This window comes from Mchenga conophoros, linkage group LG1 (genome assembly GCF_057382185.1).
Source record: "Mchenga conophoros isolate Kocher_MC1m ecotype Shallow Benthic linkage group LG1, M_conophoros_male_GT1.1, whole genome shotgun sequence".
Lineage (NCBI taxonomy): Eukaryota > Metazoa > Chordata > Actinopteri > Cichliformes > Cichlidae > Mchenga > Mchenga conophoros.
This window is the reverse complement of record NC_140526.1, coordinates 22,472,851-22,495,019: the sequence shown is the minus strand read 5'-3', so window position 1 is coordinate 22,495,019 and position 22,169 is coordinate 22,472,851. Positions and strand designations below refer to the sequence as shown.

The 22,169-nt window shown below is 40.7% G+C and overlaps 1 protein-coding gene across 1 annotated transcript; it reads right to left on the bottom strand.

Moving 5' to 3' along the window:
• Positions 1-1,085: 1,085 nt before the first annotated feature.
• Positions 1,086-20,229, bottom strand: alx4a (ALX homeobox 4a). The gene is made up of 4 exons (XM_085270115.1): positions 19,841-20,229; positions 9,837-10,156; positions 5,857-5,985; positions 1,086-1,771 (listed from the first exon to the last, which is right to left on the bottom strand). Exons 1-4 carry the CDS (start codon positions 20,190-20,192, stop codon positions 1,451-1,453), a joined length of 1,122 nt encoding a protein of 373 aa, XP_085126241.1. The 5' UTR covers positions 20,193-20,229; the 3' UTR covers positions 1,086-1,450.
• Between the last annotated feature and the right edge of the window lie 1,940 nt (positions 20,230-22,169).

Genomic DNA, 22,169 nt, shown 5'->3' with positions numbered 1-22,169 from the left:
GTTAAGCTGAGGACTCACACAGAATCAATTTGAGAGTTTTTGTTGTCCTAGGTCACGGCCCATTGCAACCGAGTGCAAAGGAGACCCTGATTTTACTTCAGCTTTAACACATTCTGGTCCAAATACACTTGAATCTTCATGTATGCACGAGGAACACAGGGCCAAAACCTTAAACAGAACCACAGAGGTCACTATGCATTAATCAGGGTGATGGAGTACTTTGAAAGATCTGATGATGGTAAAAAAAAAAGAAAAAAGAAGAGGAAGAGTAACAATGACATGTATGGCAGCGCTGCACTGAAAGCCAAATGCAGGCTTGTTAAAGTCCAGAAAAGGCTGCTGAATACTGACATCCATTCAGTGCTTAAGAGCGTCAACACACGGTGTTATCCCCAGTAGCCCGCTCTGTTTCAAAAGAGGCTTCTGCTGGTTCCTGTGTTATTTCTGGCAGTCTGGCTTGACTGGTAGGCACTTCTCTTTCTGAGACCTGTGAGACTAGAAATGCAAGGGGCACAGTTATGTCCACTTGGAGTCTTTCTCCTGAAAACAGAGCTGCATCTGTTTGGAGGCTGGCGCTCCCAGGCTCTTCAACCCTGAGAGCAGCAGGCCTGCTGTGCCCCTCTCGTACTCCCATACACCATTTCCTCCTCCTCTCTGGGCATCAGCAGGCTGGGTTAGTGCAGCAGGTGGATCTTTTACCCTTGGCCATACTCAAGAGAACCACTTTTCATCTGTTTTACTTTGTAATGTTAGAGGGAAGAGCCCTGTCTACGTTTTCAGTCACTGGAAAACATACCCAGATTTGGTTACTGTGACGCTTGTATTGATGGTCATCTCAGCACCGGCATGACTTAAGTTAATGCTGACAAAGAGTAAAATGTATGGAGGTTTTTTAAAGGGATTTTTTTCAGAATGCTTTTTAAACTAGCTGTGAAATCAAAACTTAAAATTAAATGACGCAAAAAAGGGAAAAAGGGGGACATTTTAAATAACAAGATCAGAATAAAAACAGCACCAAAACAAACATACCAAAAGCTCTGTACAAATAGAAATTGTGTCTGTGTTAGCAAATAAGTGCATGGATGTTTCTTTTCTTTTTTTTCTTCTTTTTTTGGATTAATTGAACTTTTTTCTAGCATCTTTTTTTTTAATATATATATATATATATTTGCCTATCTTCAGCACTACACTGCAACTCCTGTTATACAGCACACCTTCACCTTCTCACTGGGCTTCCACAGCACTCACTGCTGTGCCACCAAAAACATGGCACTGCCGATTTTGCCAAATCTTTATCTCTTTCTTTTTTTCCCCACATAATTTGATTGCAGCATTTTTGAAGGTAGCCACTGTTGCCTTGATTTTAGTGCCACCCCTTACTCCATTCTGGGATTGTTTAGACTTTTCAGGGGTCAACAAGGTCCCCCGTCATCCAGCATGTGTCAACACATCATGTGGCCCAAGATATGGCTGCACTGTGCTCTTTGGCTTTCATGCGCAAAGCGGCGATGCTGGAGGACTTGCGGTCGGGGTCCATGTTGAGATCGTAAGTGTTGATGCCTCCAGCCATGCCAGGAGATCCTCCAAACAGGCTGCCCATGTGAGCCTGCCCCACGTGACCTGCGGGACTCGGTACTCCCAGAAAATCAGACACCCCGCTGGCAGAGTGGGGGTGAGGTGTCATGCACGGAGTCACTGTGTCGCAGGGCACAACGCAGCCCGGCACAGGAGACGCAGCGCTGCTGCCGCCGATCCAGGAAGGGTTCTGGATCTGGAATATTGTTGGAAAAAAACAAACTAAAAACCAGCAACAAACAACTTAAACATAAACAATCACAAAGAAAGAACAATACAGTATCCACCTCTGAACCAAAGAGTAAAACAGTGAAATGTGGATTATTAAATATTAGGTCTCTCTCCTCCAAGTCTCTGTTAGTACATGACTTAATAATTGATCAACAAATTGATTTACTCTGCCTTACAGAAACCTGGTTGCAGCAGGATGATTATGTTAGTTTAAATGAATCAACACCCCCGAGCCATTCTAACTACCAGAAATCTCGAAGCACAGGCCGAGGGGGCGGTGTGGCAGCAATTTTTCACACCAGCCTATTAATTAATGAAAGACCAAGACAGACTTTTAATTCATTTGAAAGCCTGATGCTTAACATTGTCCACCCCAGCTGTGAAACTCAGAAACCAGTCTTACTTGTTATCATCTATCGTCCACCTGGGCCTTACACAGAGTTTCTGTCTGATTTCTCAGACTTTATATCTAATTTAGTTCTGAGCTCAGATAAAATAATTATTGTGGGTGATTTTAACATCCATGTAGATGCTAAAAATGACAGCCTCAACATGGCATTTAATCTGTTATTAGACTCAATTGGTTTCTCTCAAAATGTAAAAGAACCCACCCACCACTTTAATCACACTCTAGATCTTGTTTTAACATATGGCATAGAAACTGAACATTTAACAGTGTTTCCTGAAAACCCTCTCCTGTCTGATCATTTCCTGATAACATTTACTTTTACAATAATTGATTACACAGCGGTGAAGAGTAGACTTTATCAAAGTAGATGTCTTTCTGAAAGCACTGTAACTAAGTTTAAGAATATAATCCACCCACTGTTATCATCTCCAATGCCCTGTACCAACACAGAGCAAAGCAGCTATCTGAACGCTACCCCAACAGAGGTCGATTATCTTGTTAATAATTTCACCTCCTCACTACGTACGACTCTGGATACTGTAGCTCCTGTGAAAACTAAGGCCTCAAATCAGAAGTACCTGACTCCGTGGTATAATTCTGAAACACGTACCCTAAAGCAGATGACTCGTAATCTGGAGAGGAAATGGCGTGTCACAAATCTAGAGGATCATCATTTAGCCTGGAGAAATAGTTTGCTGCTTTATAAGAAAGCCCTCCGCAAAGCCAGAACATCTTACTATTCATCACTGATTGAAGAAAATAAGAACAACCCTAGGTTTCTCTTCAGCACTGTAGCCAGGCTGACAAAAAGTCAGAGCTCTTTTGAGCCAACCATCCCTTTAACGTTAACTAGTAATGACTTCATGAACTTCTTCACAAATAAAATTTTTATCATTAGAGAAAAAATTACCAATAATCATCCCACAGATGTAATATTATCTACAGCTACTCTTAGTACCATTGATGTTAAGTTAGACTCTTTTTCTCCAATTGATCTTTCTGAGTTAACTTCAATAATTACTTCCTCCAAACCATCAACGTGTCTTTTAGACCCCATTCCTACAAAACTGCTCAAAGAAGTCCTGCCATTAATTAATTCTTCAATCTTAAATATGATCAACCTATCTCTAATAATCGGCTATGTACCACAGGCCTTCAAGCTGGCTGTAGTTAAACCTTTACTCAAAAAGCCATCTCTAGACCCAGCAGTCTTAGCTAATTATAGGCCAATCTCCAACCTTCCTTTCATATCAAAAATCCTTGAAAGAGTAGTTGTCAAACAGCTAACAGATCATCTGCAGAGGAATGGTTTATTTGAAGAGTTTCAGTCAGGTTTCAGAGCTCAGCACAGCACAGAAACAGCTTTAGTGAAGGTTACAAATGATCTTCTTATGGCCTCTGACAGTGGACTCATCTCTGTGCTTGTCCTGCTAGACCTCAGTGCAGCGTTCGATACTGTTGATCATAATATCCTATTAGAGCGATTAGAACATGCTGTAGGTATTACAAGTACTGCGCTGCAGTGGTTTGTATCATATCTATCTAATAGACTCCAATTCGTGCATGTAAATGGAGAGTCCTCTTCACACACTGAGGTTAATTATGGAGTTCCACAGGGTTCAGTGCTAGGACCAATTCTGTTTACATTATACATGCTTCCCTTAGGCAGTATCATTAGAAGACATAGCATACATTTTCACTGCTATGCAGATGACACCCAGCTCTATCTGTCCATGAAGCCAGATAACACACACCAATTAGTTAAACTGCAGGAATGTCTTAAAGACATAAAGACCTGGATGGCCGCTAACTTTCTGCTTCTTAATTCAGATAAAACTGAGGTTATTGTACTCGGCCCTGAAAATCTTAGAAATATGGTATCTAATCAGATTCTTACTCTGGATGGCATTACCTTGGCCTCCAGTAACGCGGTGAGGAACCTTGGAGTCATTTTTGACCAGGACATGTCCTTCAACGCACATATTAAACAAATATGTAAGACTGCTTTCTTCCATTTGCGCAACATCTCTAAAATTAGAAATATCCTGTCTCAGAGTGACGCTGAAAAACTAGTTCATGCATTTATTACTTCCAGGCTGGACTACTGTAATTCATTATTATCAGGATGTCCAAAAAACTCACTGAAAAGCCTTCAGCTAATCCAAAATGCTGCAGCAAGAGTCCTGACAGGGACTAGAAAGAGAGAGCATATTTCTCCTGTTTTGGCTTCCCTTCATTGGCTTCCTGTTAAATCCAGAATTGAATTCAAAATCCTGCTCCTCACATACAAGGTCTTAAATAATCAGGCCCCATCTTATCTTAATGACCTTGTAGTACCATATCACCCTATTAGAGCGCTCCGCTCTCGCTCTGCAGGCCTACTTGTTGTTCCTAGAGTATTTAAAAGTAGAATGGGAGGGAGAGCCTTCAGTTTTCAGGCCCCTCTTCTGTGGAACCAGCTTCCAGTTTGGATTCGGGAGACAGACACCATCTCTACTTTTAAGATTAGGCTTAAAACTTTCCTTTTTTCTAAAGCATATAGTTAGGGCTGGACCAGGTGACCCTGAATCCTCCCTTTGTTATGCTGCAATAGATGTAGGCTGCCGGGGGATTCCCATGATGCATTGAGTTTTTCCTTTCCAGTCACCTTTCTCACTCACTATGTATTAATAGACCTCTCTGCATTGAATCATATCTGTTATTAACCTCTGTCTCTCTTCCACAGCATGTCTTTATCCTGTCTTCCTTCTCTCACCCCAACCGGTCGCAGCAGATGGCCGCCCCTCCCTGAGCCTGGTTCTGCCGGAGGTTTCTTCCTGTTAAAAGGGAGTTTTTCCTTCCCACTGTCGCCAAAGTGCTTGCTCATAGGGGGTCATATGATTGTTGGGTTTTTCTCTGTATCTATGAAGCGCCTTGAGGCGACTTTTGTTGTGATTTGGCGCTATATAAATAAAATTGAATTGAATTGAATTGGAAAATCAACATGAGTGAGGCAGTCACACACCTCATTATTTTGAATGCACGCTCAAAGAAAGCAAAGACTACATTGGCTGTTTAACCCACGAACACTTGTGTATACAATAGATTAGTGCAGGTGTATTTTTCATTTATCTGGCTCTCCTTATCTTTAAGTGCCAATTCCTGTAACCCAGCACAGTCCAATCTAAAGCCTTACATGCTTAAGGGATTTTGTAATTAGGGTACATATATTAGTTATTTGTGTCCTTGTTGAGGGTTAATGTTGGTAAACTGTGAACCTCCTGAAAAAATTAGACAAAAAACAGCATAGCATGTTAATCAGTACCCTACAGAGGTGCTTTCGTACAAAATGTGCTACATACTTTGCCCTTTTTCTTCTTAAAAATAATCTTACTATGAAGGAAAAAAGCCAAGTTTCTCAAAAATGTTCAACAACTCCTTGAAAAAGAGATTCTTTTTTTAACTGTTGCCACCTGCAGCAACTTTCCTGATGCAACGGAAGGCAATTAAAAGTTGATTTTATTGCAAGCGAATCATTCCCAGTCTGTAGCAGAAATTAGGATCATAGCAGTAAAGAAAAAAAAATCACCCCTGTCTACGTTTAGCTTTTGGTCGGGGGAGAGAGGTCTGAAAGAACACGTGTTAAAGAGCTCACACTGTACCTGAGCATAGTTTTCAGGACGAGTCAGGAGAGGCAGCTCGTAAGCTGTGGAGAAGTGTGTTCGGACCTGCTGCATCTGGCCAAAGCGTTCCCTCTTTCGCCATTTCGCTCTCCTGTTCTGGAACCACACCTGCAGAGAAAGGAAAAGGTCCAAATATCACAAAAACCACCAGCAACACTTGAGGTTTTCTTTACTTTCATCCAGGACAGAGTGTGCAGTCAGAGGAGCCTGAACTCTTAACAGCAGCTTTCCCCTCAAATCTAAAGGAAATACTTTTCTATAGATACAAATCTAAGTTTCCATTTCAAATGGGAAAACGACCCTTATGTGGGTAGACTGCCAATGGCTGAAAGTATTATTTGAAGCATATCAAAAATTCAAACTTAGGTGTAAACTTGCAGCAGAAAGGAATTATTATTTTTAGTTTTAATTGTAATAATAATGAACACAATCCTATAGATGATAAAGACAACAATGACGATAAAACATGTAAACAATGTGCTGCTGCCTTCACAGAGCTCCGTCTCACCTTAGTGCTTATATGCTGACCGCCAAAAACAGACGTCTGAACCCGATGGCGTTGTTTATCGAGAGCATTAGTTTGTTTAAATTATCATCACTGTCTCTGGCACGCTTTAGAGGTCACCTGATTTCCTTTGCAACTCTCAGCTACCAGCCTGGACTGATTATATTTTAAATTCGGCACCAAAAAGTTACCCTCCGATGGGATTTCTCACATTTTGTGCCCAGATATTTTACTATAAATCTATGCAGGCAATAAAGGACATTGAAAGGTGAGATGGGATTATAAGTTGAGGTTTGTTTGCATTTTGCTTTTTAATTTCCTGAAGCCAAAACTCCTGGCTTTCTGACGCTGTCCCCTACTAAATTAAAGAAGCACACAGACCAAAGGGCATAATCCTTCTTTCCCTTATGTTTTAATGCATCCTCTTCTACACTGTCCAACTCAGGATGCTCAACTCCAGGCAAGCTCACGCTGGCTCTTTTGGACTAATATCGATAATTACACTCCAAAAATGTTTGTGTGCTACCTCTAAGGCCCAGTATAAGTGTCGCCAGCAGCTCGAACCTGCTCAGTCTTTGCTTCGTGCCAAGTCTGTTGGCTATTATACAGCGAGAACATATTTTTGCGTTGCACACGCTGCTTTGTGACAGTAATTGGTAAAGACCTTGACAGCTTAAGTAGCTGGTGGACTTTCAATGAGGCTTTATTTATGTTACTGCCCCAGAGAGAAAGAGCAGAGAAATACCAAACTGGCCCCGGCAGGAGAGCTGTATGGGGCTGAAAACACTTTGAAGTGAGAGACTGGCTCAGAGGATTGATAACCTGCCTCTGCTGTCACTCATGTCAGCTTCCAAGCCAAAGTAAAAAGAAATCCAAGGCTGAGCCTGGCTTCGGTTTTCCAACACTCTTAAGCGCCAATAATATCGCTGAAGCGCCTCTGAGCGGTGTTATTGTTCATTAAATGTGAGTTTGTTCTCGTTTCTCCTCCTCCCACCACATAATGTCTTATTTCCTGTGTCAATTAAAGGTAAGATGAGGACAAGCAGTGGACACAAAACCCAAAGAAATGTAGAACTGAACTGGGAATGTAATGCATGCTGGAAAAGATTGCTGCAGCCTTGTTTTGTAATAGGCCATGATCAAAAGCAACACAGGATTTGCTAACACCATTAATATTATTTATATTAAAGGTATTAATAACTAACATTATATTTTCAGCTGCTGGTTTAACATGCAGTTAAACACAGCGTTACCTTTAATCATTTGCCTGAAATGTAAAAAGTGTAAAACATAATGATAAAGGTGGGTGACAGCTATAGCAGTCATACCTGCCAACTAAAGTTGACCCTCACTGCCCTCGTTGGATCTGGTTTAAAGTTTGGGTCTTTTTGTTTTTATTTTATTTATTTTTTTACCAGGCAATGCTAAATCAAATTTCAAGCTATTATCTGAAAACTTGGACATAATAACTCGAGATTATATTTGAGTAATTTTCTCAGAAGTTAGTAAGAAAGATTTTTGAGATCATTAACTCACATTTCTTTTGAGTGGCAGAAACAAGCTTCCATATGAAGGTGAAGCTTTATCCTGTTTCATTTCTATGTTGTAAACACTTTTGTGTTTCCTATTCTGTACCTCCCGCTAACTCAAAGGCTAACAGTCTTGGCAGGGTACTGTTGCAAGACCTGTTAAGTCTTAATGTTGTTAGGTCCTATTTTTATTTTTAAGTAAAGGTAAAGTAAACAATACTTAGAGGTTTTTAACCTGTCGCCATAAGGAACGCAGCTCAAATCACAGTATTAGTGTAAACATGATTTCATTTTTTTTTTTAAATGGCTTCATAGAAAAAATACATTTTTATCAGTGTTGTGAGTTAGAGATGGTGACTCCACACTAGATGCCATCTTGATTCTCAGAACCAACGATGCTATTGAAACCCTTGACCTTTGACCTTCCTATATTGTATATAAGAGCTGGGCTCACTCTCTTCCTTTGAAACCCCAAGACTGAAAAAGCAAACAACTCCGATCCCTGATGTTGTTTAACTGAAAGCCCCCTGTTTTCATGCAACGAACCTAAGCATGGACTCTCAGTGATTTTTGTCTTTTGTTTTTATAATTAAACAAAGGGTTTTTAAAAGCCGTCGTGGACTGTTTTTCTTTTATCAGCTGATCAACTTTTTTTTTCTTCCCATTTTGGTTTTTTCATTCCAGATGTTGAAATGATGAGCTGTGAGGGCTTTTTTGTGCGTGCGTGTGTGGAGCACACTGTTCTCTGACTGACAAGGCATCTCGTGTCTTTTATCTTTTTTAACTTGAGCGTTTAAGAAGACCACTGGGAGAGCCGAGGGCTGTAAAAAGCTGCATTCATCTGAAGCGGGCAGGTCCGTGATAGCGCGAGCTGCAGAACAGAGCCAAGCAGCATACCTTGAGCGACTCGGGGTTGAGTTATAACCCTTTGGCTGCGTGGACTTCCTGCGTTTCGCTGTGGAAATTTGCTGGCCACCACTCCATGTCGAAGACTGGTTTTAATCCAGCTCTTATCTCATCCCATGTATGACAGCCCCGCACATCAAAAACTATATCCATAATATTGTCTCCGTACATTGTTGGAAGACATCACATGCCTTCAAATAGATATGAATTCACATATAAATCTCCAGCTCACTAAAAGCCCACGGGAAAAGTTTCACACCTTACCCCCGGAGACAACAGCAGGGACACATTCTTGTCAGAAGAGGAACTTAATGAAAGAAAAACAGAGAAAATCCAGGGGCTTTTGTAGTCATACGCATACACCACACACAGACATGGCACAGAAACAGTGAAGGTTTCCTTCTCTGCCCATTAATGTTGGAATGTATCAAAGCAGTCATAACCGGGCCAGTGAGACACCTCAAGCCAGACAAACGCTGGCAAAGCTAAAATCAGAAATTCAGCAAATTAAACCGTTTAGGTGCAAATGCGATGGGGGGAAAATAGAAACAGCGGCGTCAAAGGGGTCTCCTCATATGTTGATGAAAGTCTGCGCTCCTAAAACTGCACATATGAGGCCCAGGCAGCTCAAACCTCAGCTACCCCCTGGGCCCCCCTGGCCTCTGTTAGCTCCCACTCCCCCACTCTCTCCCCTGACTCCCACATTACCAGATAAATCTCTCATGTTGTTCTGTGAGTGACGTTATCTGTGTCGAGCTGCAGATGCTCAAAGATCCATGAGGTTGTGATGTTCAGCTGTGGAAGAGCTTAGTTTTTCTTTTTACACCTCTGATTTAGAAGTTAACGTCTCTAAAGACACAAAACTGAACGACCACCCTAAATAAAGTTTTTTAATCAGCCTCAGTGTGTTATTATAAAGTGCAGTGTTTCCTTTTTTTCCAGCTCTATCTGCAGTTTGTTTAACCCATTTAGCTTCATGCGAAATTCCCCCTCAGCTGCTGCTGAGTGTGCTGCAGTACCTGCACGCGGGCTTCAGTCAGGTCCGTCCTGAGCGCGAGCTGCTCTCGAGCATAAACATCAGGATAGTGTGTCTTCTGGAAAACCTTCTCTAGTTCTTCCAGTTGGTAGCTCGTGAATGTCGTGCGGTTTCGCCTCTTTTTGCCTTTGTTGCTTTCGCCACCATCAGCCTTTTCCAGAGGGCTCGCTAAGTCAGTGCCTGGTGTCCTATCAGAGGCCGCCTTGACGCCCTGATCCTTCACAGCTAGGTATCTGGTGTCCATTCCAGGTGGGTCGGAGTCTGGGGCCAAGTCAGAATCTGCCAGACCAGAACTGTCTTTACCTAGTGAGTCAGGAAAAGGTTAAAAACTGTTAGGAGAGGTTTGTGTTTCTATAATTGTATCAGGACTGATATTTGTGAATGTCTGAAGTTCAGATTTTTTTTTTAAACCCCAAATGCATGTAAAGAAAAGGCATTACATAACACTGCCCAAAAAGGATGTAACTTGACGATTAGACACACAATGTTTTATTGGAGAAGATATATTAGTTTAATAAAATAAATGTGTTTTTAACGGTGTTTGTCCAAATGCTATTATTCAGAATTTAAGGAAGCAATTCACACTTCACTGATTCAAATCACATGTGGAGGAGTTTGAACAAGATGAAAGTTTTTATTGCCCCGGCCTTTCTTCTGTTCCTCTTATTGGCACAAAGATTTGAAATGGTTTCTGGTTTTGCAACATTTTTGCTCTTGAAAAATGGAGTTTTAAGACCGCGTATTTCACACGCCCACGGCTACTGAAAGATAAATGCTATTATTTATCAGCGTGGCCTTATTTGGTTTTCTCAAATCGCCCTGTTCCCCTTAGAGCCATGCTGATATTAAACGTTTTCTGATCTGAGACCCTCTCAAAAAGTCAGATAGATATAATCTATTACAGCACTGGGCACTTGGGACAAACATTTTTCATTTTTTCAGCACCCTTTAAAAGTAAATAAATGAAAGAAATGACTGATCCTCTATCCTACTAAACGTCCCAGTCACATGGCTCCTGGCAGCGTGTTCATAAATGATGATTTATGCCTTCGATCGCTGTGATATTTCATGGGGTTTGATTGGGTGGAACAAAGGGATTTCTCGCTCTTTGTGAGGAAATTCTGCGACTTGTGAAATCCGCTGGTGTGCAGAGCCGAGAGTGCGCGTCAGTGTGTTTGTCTGTCTGAGTGTGTAATGGCTGGTCTTGATCACTGGCTGCTTACAGGCTCCAGTTGTAGTTCGTAGATCATTCTGCGATGTGTTTGGGGGGGGGGGGGGGTGAGAGCAGAAACTCAGGCTATAATTTGAGCCTGACAGAAAATTGGATTTTTCTTTACAACTCTTTTTTTTTTACCTTCCTAAACCACCTCCAATCCAACACACACCCACACACAGACACACACAGAATACTTTATCCTCATATTAGTCGTATGTGTAACTGAAGTCTGTCATGTGGCTGCAAAGTCACCTGGCAGCAAAACTGTCAAAATGCAATAGCTGCAGAGCGGCTTCTTGCCATGCAAGCAAGATAGAGATCTTTGCGCTTTCTTTCTGTCTCAGTTACAAACACGCTCCCTCTTTCTTCATGGCTCAGCTGATCATAAATTTCAACAGCCATGTCTCTGAGTTGGCAGGACTTTTGGGGCCCCGCTGATCTAATCAATTGTGAACACATCTCTTGGTTAATAACTATTCCCGCCATTGGGGGGGGGGGAGTTATTTTCAGGAACGAGGACGTCTCCGCTCATCTGAGAATTTGCAAGGTTAGAAGTGGGAGGTGTGTGCGTTTGTGTGAGCTCCTGCTCAGCGCTCGGTCAGCAAAGAAGGCATCACACATGCACACACACACCCAGTGACCCCATCTCAGAGCCATTTTGGGTAATGCACTACAAGGTGAGCTGAAGGGACCCTGATTCCCTCCCCTCTCTCTTTCTCTACTCAATTCTGTCTTCTAACACATTTTTACGAGATAAGTTTGCGAGCATCTGTTTATTACTTTTGCTGCAGTTGTTTTCTTGACTGTCGAGTACAATGCTGGACTGTCAGTAGCTAATAGAGACCAAATTTATAGTTTACAATCCTTATCTTGTTTGCAGGGATATGAATAATAAAAACGAGCATATTTTTCCAATTAATACCAGGCAAAGCATTTGGCTTGGTACTAAAAAAAAAATACTGAGGCCTGTTCTGGACAGCAGAAGCTGTGTGGCTCTTATTTTATTTTATTCAGCCTTGCAAAGAAGAAGAAAACGGAAGAAAGTAAAAACCTGCCTTGCTGCACGGTTTGCAGCGTGCATCCGACCAGATGCGTTTTAGCTCTACGACGTTCAGAGAACAGAGAAATCTGGCCTCCCCTGATGGGCTCAGGAGCTGTGTTTTGGTGCAGACCGCTTGCTGGGGGTCCAGTGCTTCCAACATTGCCTCACTGTCCATGACTAACATACCCTGTTGAGCTTGAAGGGAGAAAATGTGTTTTCTCCTAGCATAAATACTATGCAGTTATTTAATCATATTTCAAAGCAAGAGCTGTCAGGCTGTTTGAAATCATGAGGCCTCTCACTGATCAAAGGCAATTGTTTATATCGCGTCACTGAAGTTTTTTTTGGCAGGGCGGGATATTGTGACAATCTCCTGCTTGTTATCCATGCAATCTTCTTTAGCACTCCGGCACTGCCCAAGGTGAAGAGCAGTGGGCCCTCCTGCAGGGAATGCCATATGCAGAGAGAGCACAAGAAAGACTGGCTGCAAAGAGTGCTGTCAGGATCAAATCTCCTCTCAGAGAGGCAGGAAAGGAGCGACTGTGAAAAACATGTGCTCCATCAAAACCTCTATCACAGTGCTCATGACTTCAGCTGTTCTCTCACGCTGCGCGCAGCACTTCTGCGCGCAGCGTCTCTAACTCACGTAGGCCAGAACAGTCCAGCAAATGCACGCACCAGAATTATTCTCTTTTAGATGAAAATGCCATGAAGATGTTTTTAGCCACGACCACAGAATATTCTATTTTCAATGCAGTGACTCTACCAGCCAGCATCTGTTCAAATTACTGTGCAGCTCTGTGCCGCGCGGACAGGGAACGGTCTGCACACATAAAATAAAACTCAGAAAATTCTTCCGAACGAGATCAGGAGGGATTTAGAAAATCACAGTTACACACTTGAATAAAAGCTCTGCTGCGTCTCACACACTTGCAATTTTGCAAGGCCATCGGGGCACAACAGACGCTCTTATGGGCTAGACGGGGACGTGGCGTGGGCTGCTTAATTCGAAGCTGAAAACGAGGGGCAGCATCAAAGTGTAAATTTAACAGGGCTGTAAAGTGACAGGGCACTTTTCCTGGCCTCTTTATTGACTGGGATGACTGGGGTCAGCGTGGTGTGTTAAGAGGAAACACAATAAATCATACACCCCACGAAGGCTGAGAGGGATTAACAACGTGTCATTCAAAGTGAAAAGGAAATATCTCAAAAAGTAGAGAAAGAAGAAAAAACACTAGCAGAGTATATTTGGATTACATTTGTGAAAGAGAAATTAAATTGGGGTCATTAGAAGAGCCTAGCCGTGCACGCTGGGCAGTCAAACGAAAGCCTTAAAGATTGATGTAAAATATGATGCTGTTTTCAGATGCTCTTTGTTTTACTCATCATCCGGTTTAACTCCATAACAGATCACAAATGCAGACCTAAGCAGACTGCTGCTAAAATGAAAGATTTGCAATATAATGTGTAAAATAAAGTGTTTTGTCATTATTTTATTACACAGACCCGAGACTTATTGTTTGTAATGAATTATTGTTTCATATTTGTACTTTTAGTTAAAGCTAAAGTATTTTTAATTGTTGCACAACAGTGAGACGATGTGTCGTATAATCAAATAGACTCAAATGAAACCTTTAAACAGAATGAGTACTTATTTACATATTCAGCAGTTTGAAAGCACATCAGCACTAAATGTAAGTTTCATGCAGCGTGCCAAGTACATCACTGATATCCTTTCTTAGCTCCGGGTTTGGTCTCAACCAACACATTTACTGTCCTCATTATATTCCTGCACTTTGTTTAGTGTCGAAAGCATTAAATATGTGGATCAGACAATTTACCGCTGTATGTTATAAGAGATCCTCTCCGTGTTGTTGTGTTGGTTTTTTTTACATCATTTAAAAAAAGAAAGAAGAAGAAGAAGTCCAAAAACATCTTCAACCTCTGCTGAAGATGAAGCGATCATGGCCTTGTCTCTTTTGGAAGGATATTGCTGCACTTCGGTTTCTTTGCTGTAATATCAGGTGCTTACATACATACAAACATACAAAATGCACTTTTACACCACTGCTGTACACTGGGAAAACCTGATACTAAACAAAAGAAGCATGAACACATTTCTGTTTGTTCAGTGTTTGTAACCATGCAACAGGTAGCCATTAACCTCTCTGCAACAGAGCAATAAGCTATCTCAGCAGGCTGTGAAAAATTCAGACTGTGAAAAAAAATCCCATAAAGACAAAGGTTGATAAATCACCTCTCACGCAATCTCTGTCTTTCTCGCTCTCACCCCCCCTCTGCATCGCTCTCCCTGTCTCTCACCCACCAGCTCTCTTCCAAATGTTTCTCCCAGACTTTGGAACAAAACTGAATTTCCTCCATCTTATGTTTTTGTTGTGTGATCGAAACAGAACATTCCTTCCGAGTGCGAAGAGCTTGCTCGTCTACATTTTTCTGTTTTGTTTTTTTCGTGGGAATGCACAGTACATAAAATGAAAAAACAAAACAAAACCCGTGTTGAAAACATGCGTGATGGCTTTTTTTCCACTCAAGGTTTCAATAACTGCAAGTGAATTTGAGAACACAACGTGCAACCAGTTTCCACCAGCTAAACATCCAAAATGCTTCAGTCCTAACAAAGTGCTCTGCAGCAGCTCTGTTTGGAAATTAAAAACTCCCAAACTGCCTCGCCTCTTTGATTAGGAAATATTAATTACCCAGCAGCAGGAATACTACAAATACCACAACTGATCAGACCGACAAAAGACGCTGACACTGACAGAAAAACTGGGGAATCCTACTAAATCAATCACAAATCATAAGCTAAATTTTAACATTAAAAAAAGAACCACAGAGTTTCAATAATATGGTTTGTAGAATAAATATTAAATAAACTGAAGAAAAAAATCTATTTTTGTGTGTATTTTAGTTGAACTTTATGTTTACATCATCATCAGAGTTTCAGAAAGTGCCCGGCCTTCAAAAAGCAGAAATCACAACAGAAGAACATCTTGAAAAGAAAAAAAAACCCCAACAAGTTATTGATTTGGAAATTTGAACCGTTTGCCATAATTCACCTCGCTAAACAATAAGTGTACAAAAAATTTCAGAACCAATCTGGAGTCTTCTAGTTCTGCGTAAGCGGTCAGTTTACATGAAGCAGTGACAAAGAGACCAAAGGAAGTCCTGGTCCTCGTGAGCCTTTTATTTTGCCCTGCTGCTCTCACTCGGCCATGCAAACCGAGCCTAATGTAAATTACCCTGCCAAACTTTAAGCTAAATGGTAAAATGATCCTGAGTCCTTGTCACCTCCACTCATGTCACCGAGTTGCTGAAGTGTGCCTCAGTTGTCTGGGCTGTGTGGCTGGTTCCCATTATGCCCTGCTCGAACCAATCAGCACAGATTGCCATTACGAGTGGGTGAAATTGTTGCAGTGGGGCTAAAAATGGTTAAGGAATATAAAAAATGTAAAAAGGCTGAAGAGTACAGGGGCAAAACCTCACAAGGCAATGAAAGCATTATGTAAATGATGGTCCTACTGAAGATAATTTCCTTAACTGCCTGTGTAAGTTATGAAATATTAATACCTGCAGGGCAGTAGAGCAGTATTTAATTCTGGCTGTGCAAAGAAATCAGTTTAACAAACAGCAATTTTTTATAGCTTTCAACTGCAACAGCGGCATGTCTTTAGTGAATAATGTTACTGCCTACACCTAAAGAAAAAAAAGTATATGAGGCACAAATCTCCTCTAAGAAGGCCTGCAATCCTCCATGCAACAGCACAGAGGAGTGACAAATTACAGGAAAAAACTCAACTCCTGTACCCCTACAAGGAAGATATGTGGTGGGAGTTCTTAATGACCACCTTTACTCTCTAATAGAAGATAACCCTCACCCCACTCCAACTCATAAGGCACGAGGAGGTCACTGAGTGGTGATAAGGATGAAGCTCATCATATGGATGGCCTAAAGCCTATGATGGCAGATTCTGGATTGGCACTCTCCACCATCAGAACTCAAAATGAGGTAAACATCTTCTTTCATCCCTCCAGTGCGACATTTCACATATTTCAGATTACTAATAACTTTCTTCTTTTCCTTTAAATTGTCAACCATCTGCACTTTGTCATGCTGGGGTAGTTAACCATGCAGCGTGCAAAGCTCGAGTCCAATTCTAAATGTTGCAAAGAGCTCTGTTTTGACACCAGAGCGTTTCGGATGGGGGGGGGGCTCAAATGGATTTTCTCTGCTGTGCGCTTGCAGGGGAGCTCCCGCTCCTCTCCAAACACATGAGGGCAGGAACGCCGAGCTAAAGGTCAGCACCCTGAGACACTGAGAGAAGACATGGACACATCAAAAGAGGAAGAGGATCACAAAGACATGTAGGTGGTTGTTTTAAGACTACGAAGTGACCTACCGGGTCCCTAGACTTCTATTTTTTCACCATTTTTGAAAGTTTTTCATACAGTAGAGTTTGTGAATCGCATGCATATTTTTCTGGTTGTGGTGGTGACAAGATTTCTTTATAAAAAGAAAACGTGCATTATCTGTGATGGAAAATAATTACCAATTCTCAAGGTCCCTTATTTTTAGTGTTTCAAGTTTCTGCAGCTTGTTTAACCTGTTGGAAAACCATACACCACTGAAAATGCAAATATTATAATATTTTGCCTGTAAAATCATATACATTATGCTGTGAAACAAATGACCTACAAAAATCCAGTAGTCCAGAAACACTCATTAATCTCCATATGGAATATTTTCCCCAGTATATTAAATTTTGAGGGATTCTTTTAAAATAATACTTAATTAATTCTTTATTTTTTTAAGGAATGTGAACCCATAACTTTGGCTCTTTTTATAGATATTTTAATACAATTAAATCTGACATGTAGCCTGACTGTTGCTTTAAATCAGCCTTCAAACAGTATTTTTAACCACACACTGCTCTTTCAGCGCTCTCTCTCATATTCTTCTCCCAGTCTATCAGTCGGTCTCAGGCTGTCAGCCCTCAGCCTGAGCTGAAAGCTCTCTTCGGGCTCCAAGAGCTGCCTTGTTGATTTGCTGTAAAAATATGATTGGCAGTGTGCTGAGTATAAACAACATAGCCGTGTTTGCAGTTCCTCTAATGTAAGTAAATGTTTATTAGACGGTTACGCAGCTCTGTGTCTCAATTATGGCTGGCCTGCGCTTCAGACAGCTCGGAGACCAGTCATCACATCACCTTTGACTGAAGGGATCAAGCCGCAAATTATAACAACACAGCAAATCTCTGACAATTCGAGTTAGTGTGTAAAATACAGGTTTGATAAAAGAAATGAGCCAGGAAGTAAAACAGTCCAGCATTTTCCAATAAAAACATCAGGGATCGTTTATAAATTCTTCCCTTGGCTCGCGAGTTCAGCATTTTTTACTGCTGTGTTCAATTTATGTCGAGTCAGTGAACGCTGCAGAAATCAGTGAAAAACCTGCAGCCACTGATAAGCACAGGGAGCCACCACCCACAGCACCACCCAGACTCACACAGTTTTCCTCCAGTATTTTAGGAATTATGCGTTTAAACTGGGAATTAGATTTTATTTCTACAACTGTAACGCCGATTTAAAAAACAACACAGGAGATCTGCAAATATCAAGCAGGATGTCACGTGTTTCCAAACTGGAGATTTAAAGGAGGATTGGCTCTGTGAGGGTCAAGCCTGAGCTGAGAAATAAAAGCAAACAGAGAAGGTTGACATCTGAGTCGTATTAATGCCCGAGCACTGATAGCGTGGATATGGATTTTGTTTTCTTGCTTTCTTCACTGTGCATTTGGACAGTATTGAGTCGCAGAAAGAAGCAGAATCCACGAGAACCTGAAAACCTGACAGAGGTTTTTCACTTCCAGTTTTTAAAACTGGAAGTGAAATGATAAAGCACCAAAGAAAAGTGAAACTGAAAAGCTGGTATAAAATTTTATGTCATTAGAAAAAAAAATTCTTTATGGGTATCTGCAGCAAATATGATATCAAGATTCCTCTTTAAGCCTTTAATTTAAAAACAAAACAAAACACAATAATCGGGGTTTTTTTGTATTTATATAAATAAGTTTATCATAAAAATGATTTTGGTTCTTTAGTAGTTCATAGCTCTTACTGAAGAAAAAAAGTGTAGTTTAAGTATCGGTCTAATGACTGCGGCTCACAACATTACATAAAACATTTTATTTCGATTTTTATTCTAGATCCATCAGATCTACGCCAAAGTTAACGAATAATAACAAGCTTAAGAGCCATTTTAAAGGAGCAGAATGCCTTTTTGAAAAGACTGTTCTATGTTGTTGACATTGTGAAGCTATAAAGAGGCCGACATCCGGAAACTGTCAAAACATCCCTAAACCCCATCGAATTAAAAAAAATAAAATAAACAGACTGTGTTTGTGGACGATCGTGGTGGGATGACTTCATGCGTAAAGGCGACACAACAGAGGCCTCCCATCAAACAATTATTGTTCCTTGAATTTATTTTATTGTTTGCTTTATTAATTTTCTGCAACGTTAGCTCGCTTTTTTGGTTATTTTTTTTATTCTATTATTTATTACAGTATTTCATTTATTACGTTTAAGCACAGATGTCCACTGAGCTATAGATATAGAAAGCGCGAGAACGAAACTCAGTCCAGATAATATATATTTCATTCAGAGAGATAGAGATATATTTAATTTCACACACACACACACACACACACACACACACACACACACACACACACACACACACACACACACACACACACACATATATATATATATATATTTCTTATTGTTAACCAAGAAATGACGTACCTGTTTTTGAACAACAGATAATACCAAAGGAAGTTCACTATATCGTCTTACGTTTAGTTCGCTGTAGGTTAAAGGCGTTTTATGCGCTGAGAAAATGCTGTTTAAAAGTGGCCGCCCACCTAACTAGGGTCAAAGTTTTATTCACACTCTCATCATTTACCAATTACAGCAGCGCCCCTTCGCAATTAAACTAATTGGATCCAATCAGGCGGTGCAATGAAATGAAAATATCATCAGTTTGGGGCTCACTATTTGTGCCATCTGAAAACCTGTTAATTCAATTGTCCGACTCAACTCCAATATTAAGGATTGTAGTGCAGATTATCGCATTAAATTCGCCCTAATTTAATTTTGATGGCCAAAGAGACAATTTGATAGTCGGGAAGATTATTGCTCTCCTTAACCGCGTTACGCACAGAACCGCTGCCACTTTGAGAGCCTGCATATGCTGCAGTTGGCACTTTTAATGCTTCTGAGTTTCACCTCTCTGCGGATGACAGAAAGTTAGAAAAAAAACAGTTTTGGATAACTGGTTTGATTAATCAGAACACTCCTCCATTCACGCCGATCTGCGCTCTGCCTGTTCACTTGTGCATCCGTGCCATTGGTGATCAAATCTCCTAAACCCTTAATAGCTACCCGCGGAGTTTGTGGGAAGAAGCGGAGCAGTGAGTGACAGGTTCAAAGCAAGTGTGCCTAATCGAGAAATCAGACGTAAAACTAACGCCGCGCTGACTCCCTCCGGAGAAAACACCCTGATGCTGAGCGATCACGGTAGCTTTTATTTGCACAGCGTGCCCTTTGATACACAGGCCCTTTCAGTTTCTTCCCTTTAAACTGAAAACACAAGATTAAAACTCTGATCTGGTTTTGTTTCTTCTCATCTTAATTATTTCCCCACTCACCGTAGCAAGAGATGAGCGCTCCGTTGTGTCCCCTCTCCTGGTGCAGTTTGTCCTCCTCGGGGGGTGTTTTGCAAGAAGACCTCTGCATGAAGAGGTGGTATTTGCTGAAAGTGCCTTGCCCAGCTGCGGCGGCATCCAATGACTGGCACTCCTGTTGGAAGGGGCTCCTGGACTTTTCTCCGTAACCCTGACCTTTGTTGGGCAGGAAGGCAGCGGGGCTGTATTTGGTATCAGTAGCTGGGAATGTCCTAAAGTGGTCCGTCTGGTGATCCCTACCTTGCGCAGCAGAGGAGCTATAATATGAATCCATGGATGTCATATCGCTGTATGAAACGCAGGTCTCAGTGTTCATGCCTAAAAAAAAGAGTGAAAGGGAGAACAAGACCAAACTTTTCTCTCTCTCTCTCTCTCTGTCTCTCTCCCCCTCTCTCTTCCTATCTCTCCCTCTATTGGAAAGGGAAGCGCAGAAACCCCTTCCTCTCCTTCTACCTCATTCAGATGAAAATAGACACACACATATACATCCGCACGCACGCACGCATACATACATGCACGCGGAGACTGCAGCGCACACCAGACCGCAGCTGGGTTTGGTTATAAAACGATTCAGATCTTTTCCAGGAAGCACTGTCGTTGACCAAACACTCCACAACTCCCCTCAGGTTTGAGGAGAGTTACACAAACCCGTCTTCCCTTAGAGGATGGGACACAGATCTCCTGCCTTCGAGACCTCTCCCAAGTGATTATGTTGATGACATGAACGAGTTAGTGCGCTCATTTGGGTTTTTCTTTTTCTTAAAAAAAAAAGAAAAAGGAAAAGGAGTTTGCAAGAAGAGGGGCGTGGGGCTTAACACGTGACAATAAAGCAATTTGGATATGAATATATAGCCTGCGAGTGATGGCACCGGGGCGGAGAGGGGACAATTTTATCCTTCATTCGCAATGGTTCATCAAGGGCAAATCATCCATATTCAGCCGACAGGTCCAAGTATGTGGCTTCAGAATAACACGAGTATTGCTTTAAAAGATCTTTTTGTTTTCATCTCTGAACTATCAACTGAAACGGGTTTCGGAGACACTTGCATCCTATTAATTTCAGCGAAAAAAACCCCAGTTTGATTTGTGGCGATAACTATTTTAGCTTTATTAGACTTTTACATTTCAGTTAAATACGATTATTATTATTACAGTCTTACTAAATAATACACCAGCATCCAGGTAGATTATGTGCACAAACCACCGAAAGATTTGAGTTATTACTGATACTAATTAATATATTTGTTTTGTCATGCTGACAGACAGCTTTAATAGCATGCCAGAAATACTTTTTCCTCTGAATAAAAGAGTTCAAAATTCATTTTTCGAATTAGTTTCCTTATTGTTTTTTTTTTTATGACATAGGAGATATAATTTTACGCCCAGAGAAAAGTTTGGGAGTAAAATAATATTTTTATGTAATTTGTCTTTTTATGTGTTCATACTGTGTATAAAATAAAAGCTTGAACATCTTACACAACGACCGTTCTTAAGGATTACTTAGAAGTGAGTATATTTCCGGTCTGCTTTAGCTAACCTTTCTATTAACCTGACCAGTATAAAAACATCCTGTTGGCTTATTGAGGTTTCCTACTTTAATCAACAGCTCAGTATTTGGAAGACCCTTATTATCATTTATAATTATTATTCGCAAATAATTAAGTACATAATGGCTTTTTACCTATAATCATGTGCAGTACAATTCAAGCCCTGCTGTATTTATGAATGAAATTTTTGTAGGCTATGAATTTGTCTCAGAGAAAAAAATATTGTTGATGATAATAAAAAAGTGATCATTTTACTCCAATTATATCACAGCTTCAAAATGAGTCTGTTATATTTGATTCAGGATATTTTGAATACTGATATTTTCCATTATCCATAGACACCCATGCCAAATGGAAATATATATATATATATATATATATATATATATATATATATATATATATATATATATATATATATATATATATATATATATATATATATATATATATATATATATATATATATATATATATATATATATATGCGTGTGTGTGTGTGTGTGTGTGTGTTAGTTGCTCTTCCAGTGGAGTGCACATTTGTTTTGCATATACTCACAGAGCTTATGGGCAAGCAGCAGAAAGAAAGACGGATGAACTGCTCGCTTCACATTATATGCGGACACACACTGCATTCAAGGCACAAGTAAGCTCATACTGTCCCACACACATGGTGGACACATGCAAACACGCGTTTTATGTCCGAGGGAAGAAAAGAAAGCAAGCGAGTGAAAGACGAGCAGAAA

Excerpts from the sequence above, each read along its gene's own strand:
- alx4a (XM_085270115.1), bottom strand. The coding sequence starts at position 20,192 with ATGAACACTGAGACCTGCGTTTCATACAGCGATATGACATCCATGGAT. Across the intron at positions 10,157-19,840 it reads AGCGCTCATCTCTTGCTACG|GTAAAGACAGTTCTGGTCTG; the intron begins GTGAGTGGGGAA and ends CTGACTCACTAG. Across the intron at positions 5,986-9,836 it reads TGACTGAAGCCCGCGTGCAG|GTGTGGTTCCAGAACAGGAG; the intron begins GTACTGCAGCAC and ends CTTTCTCTGCAG.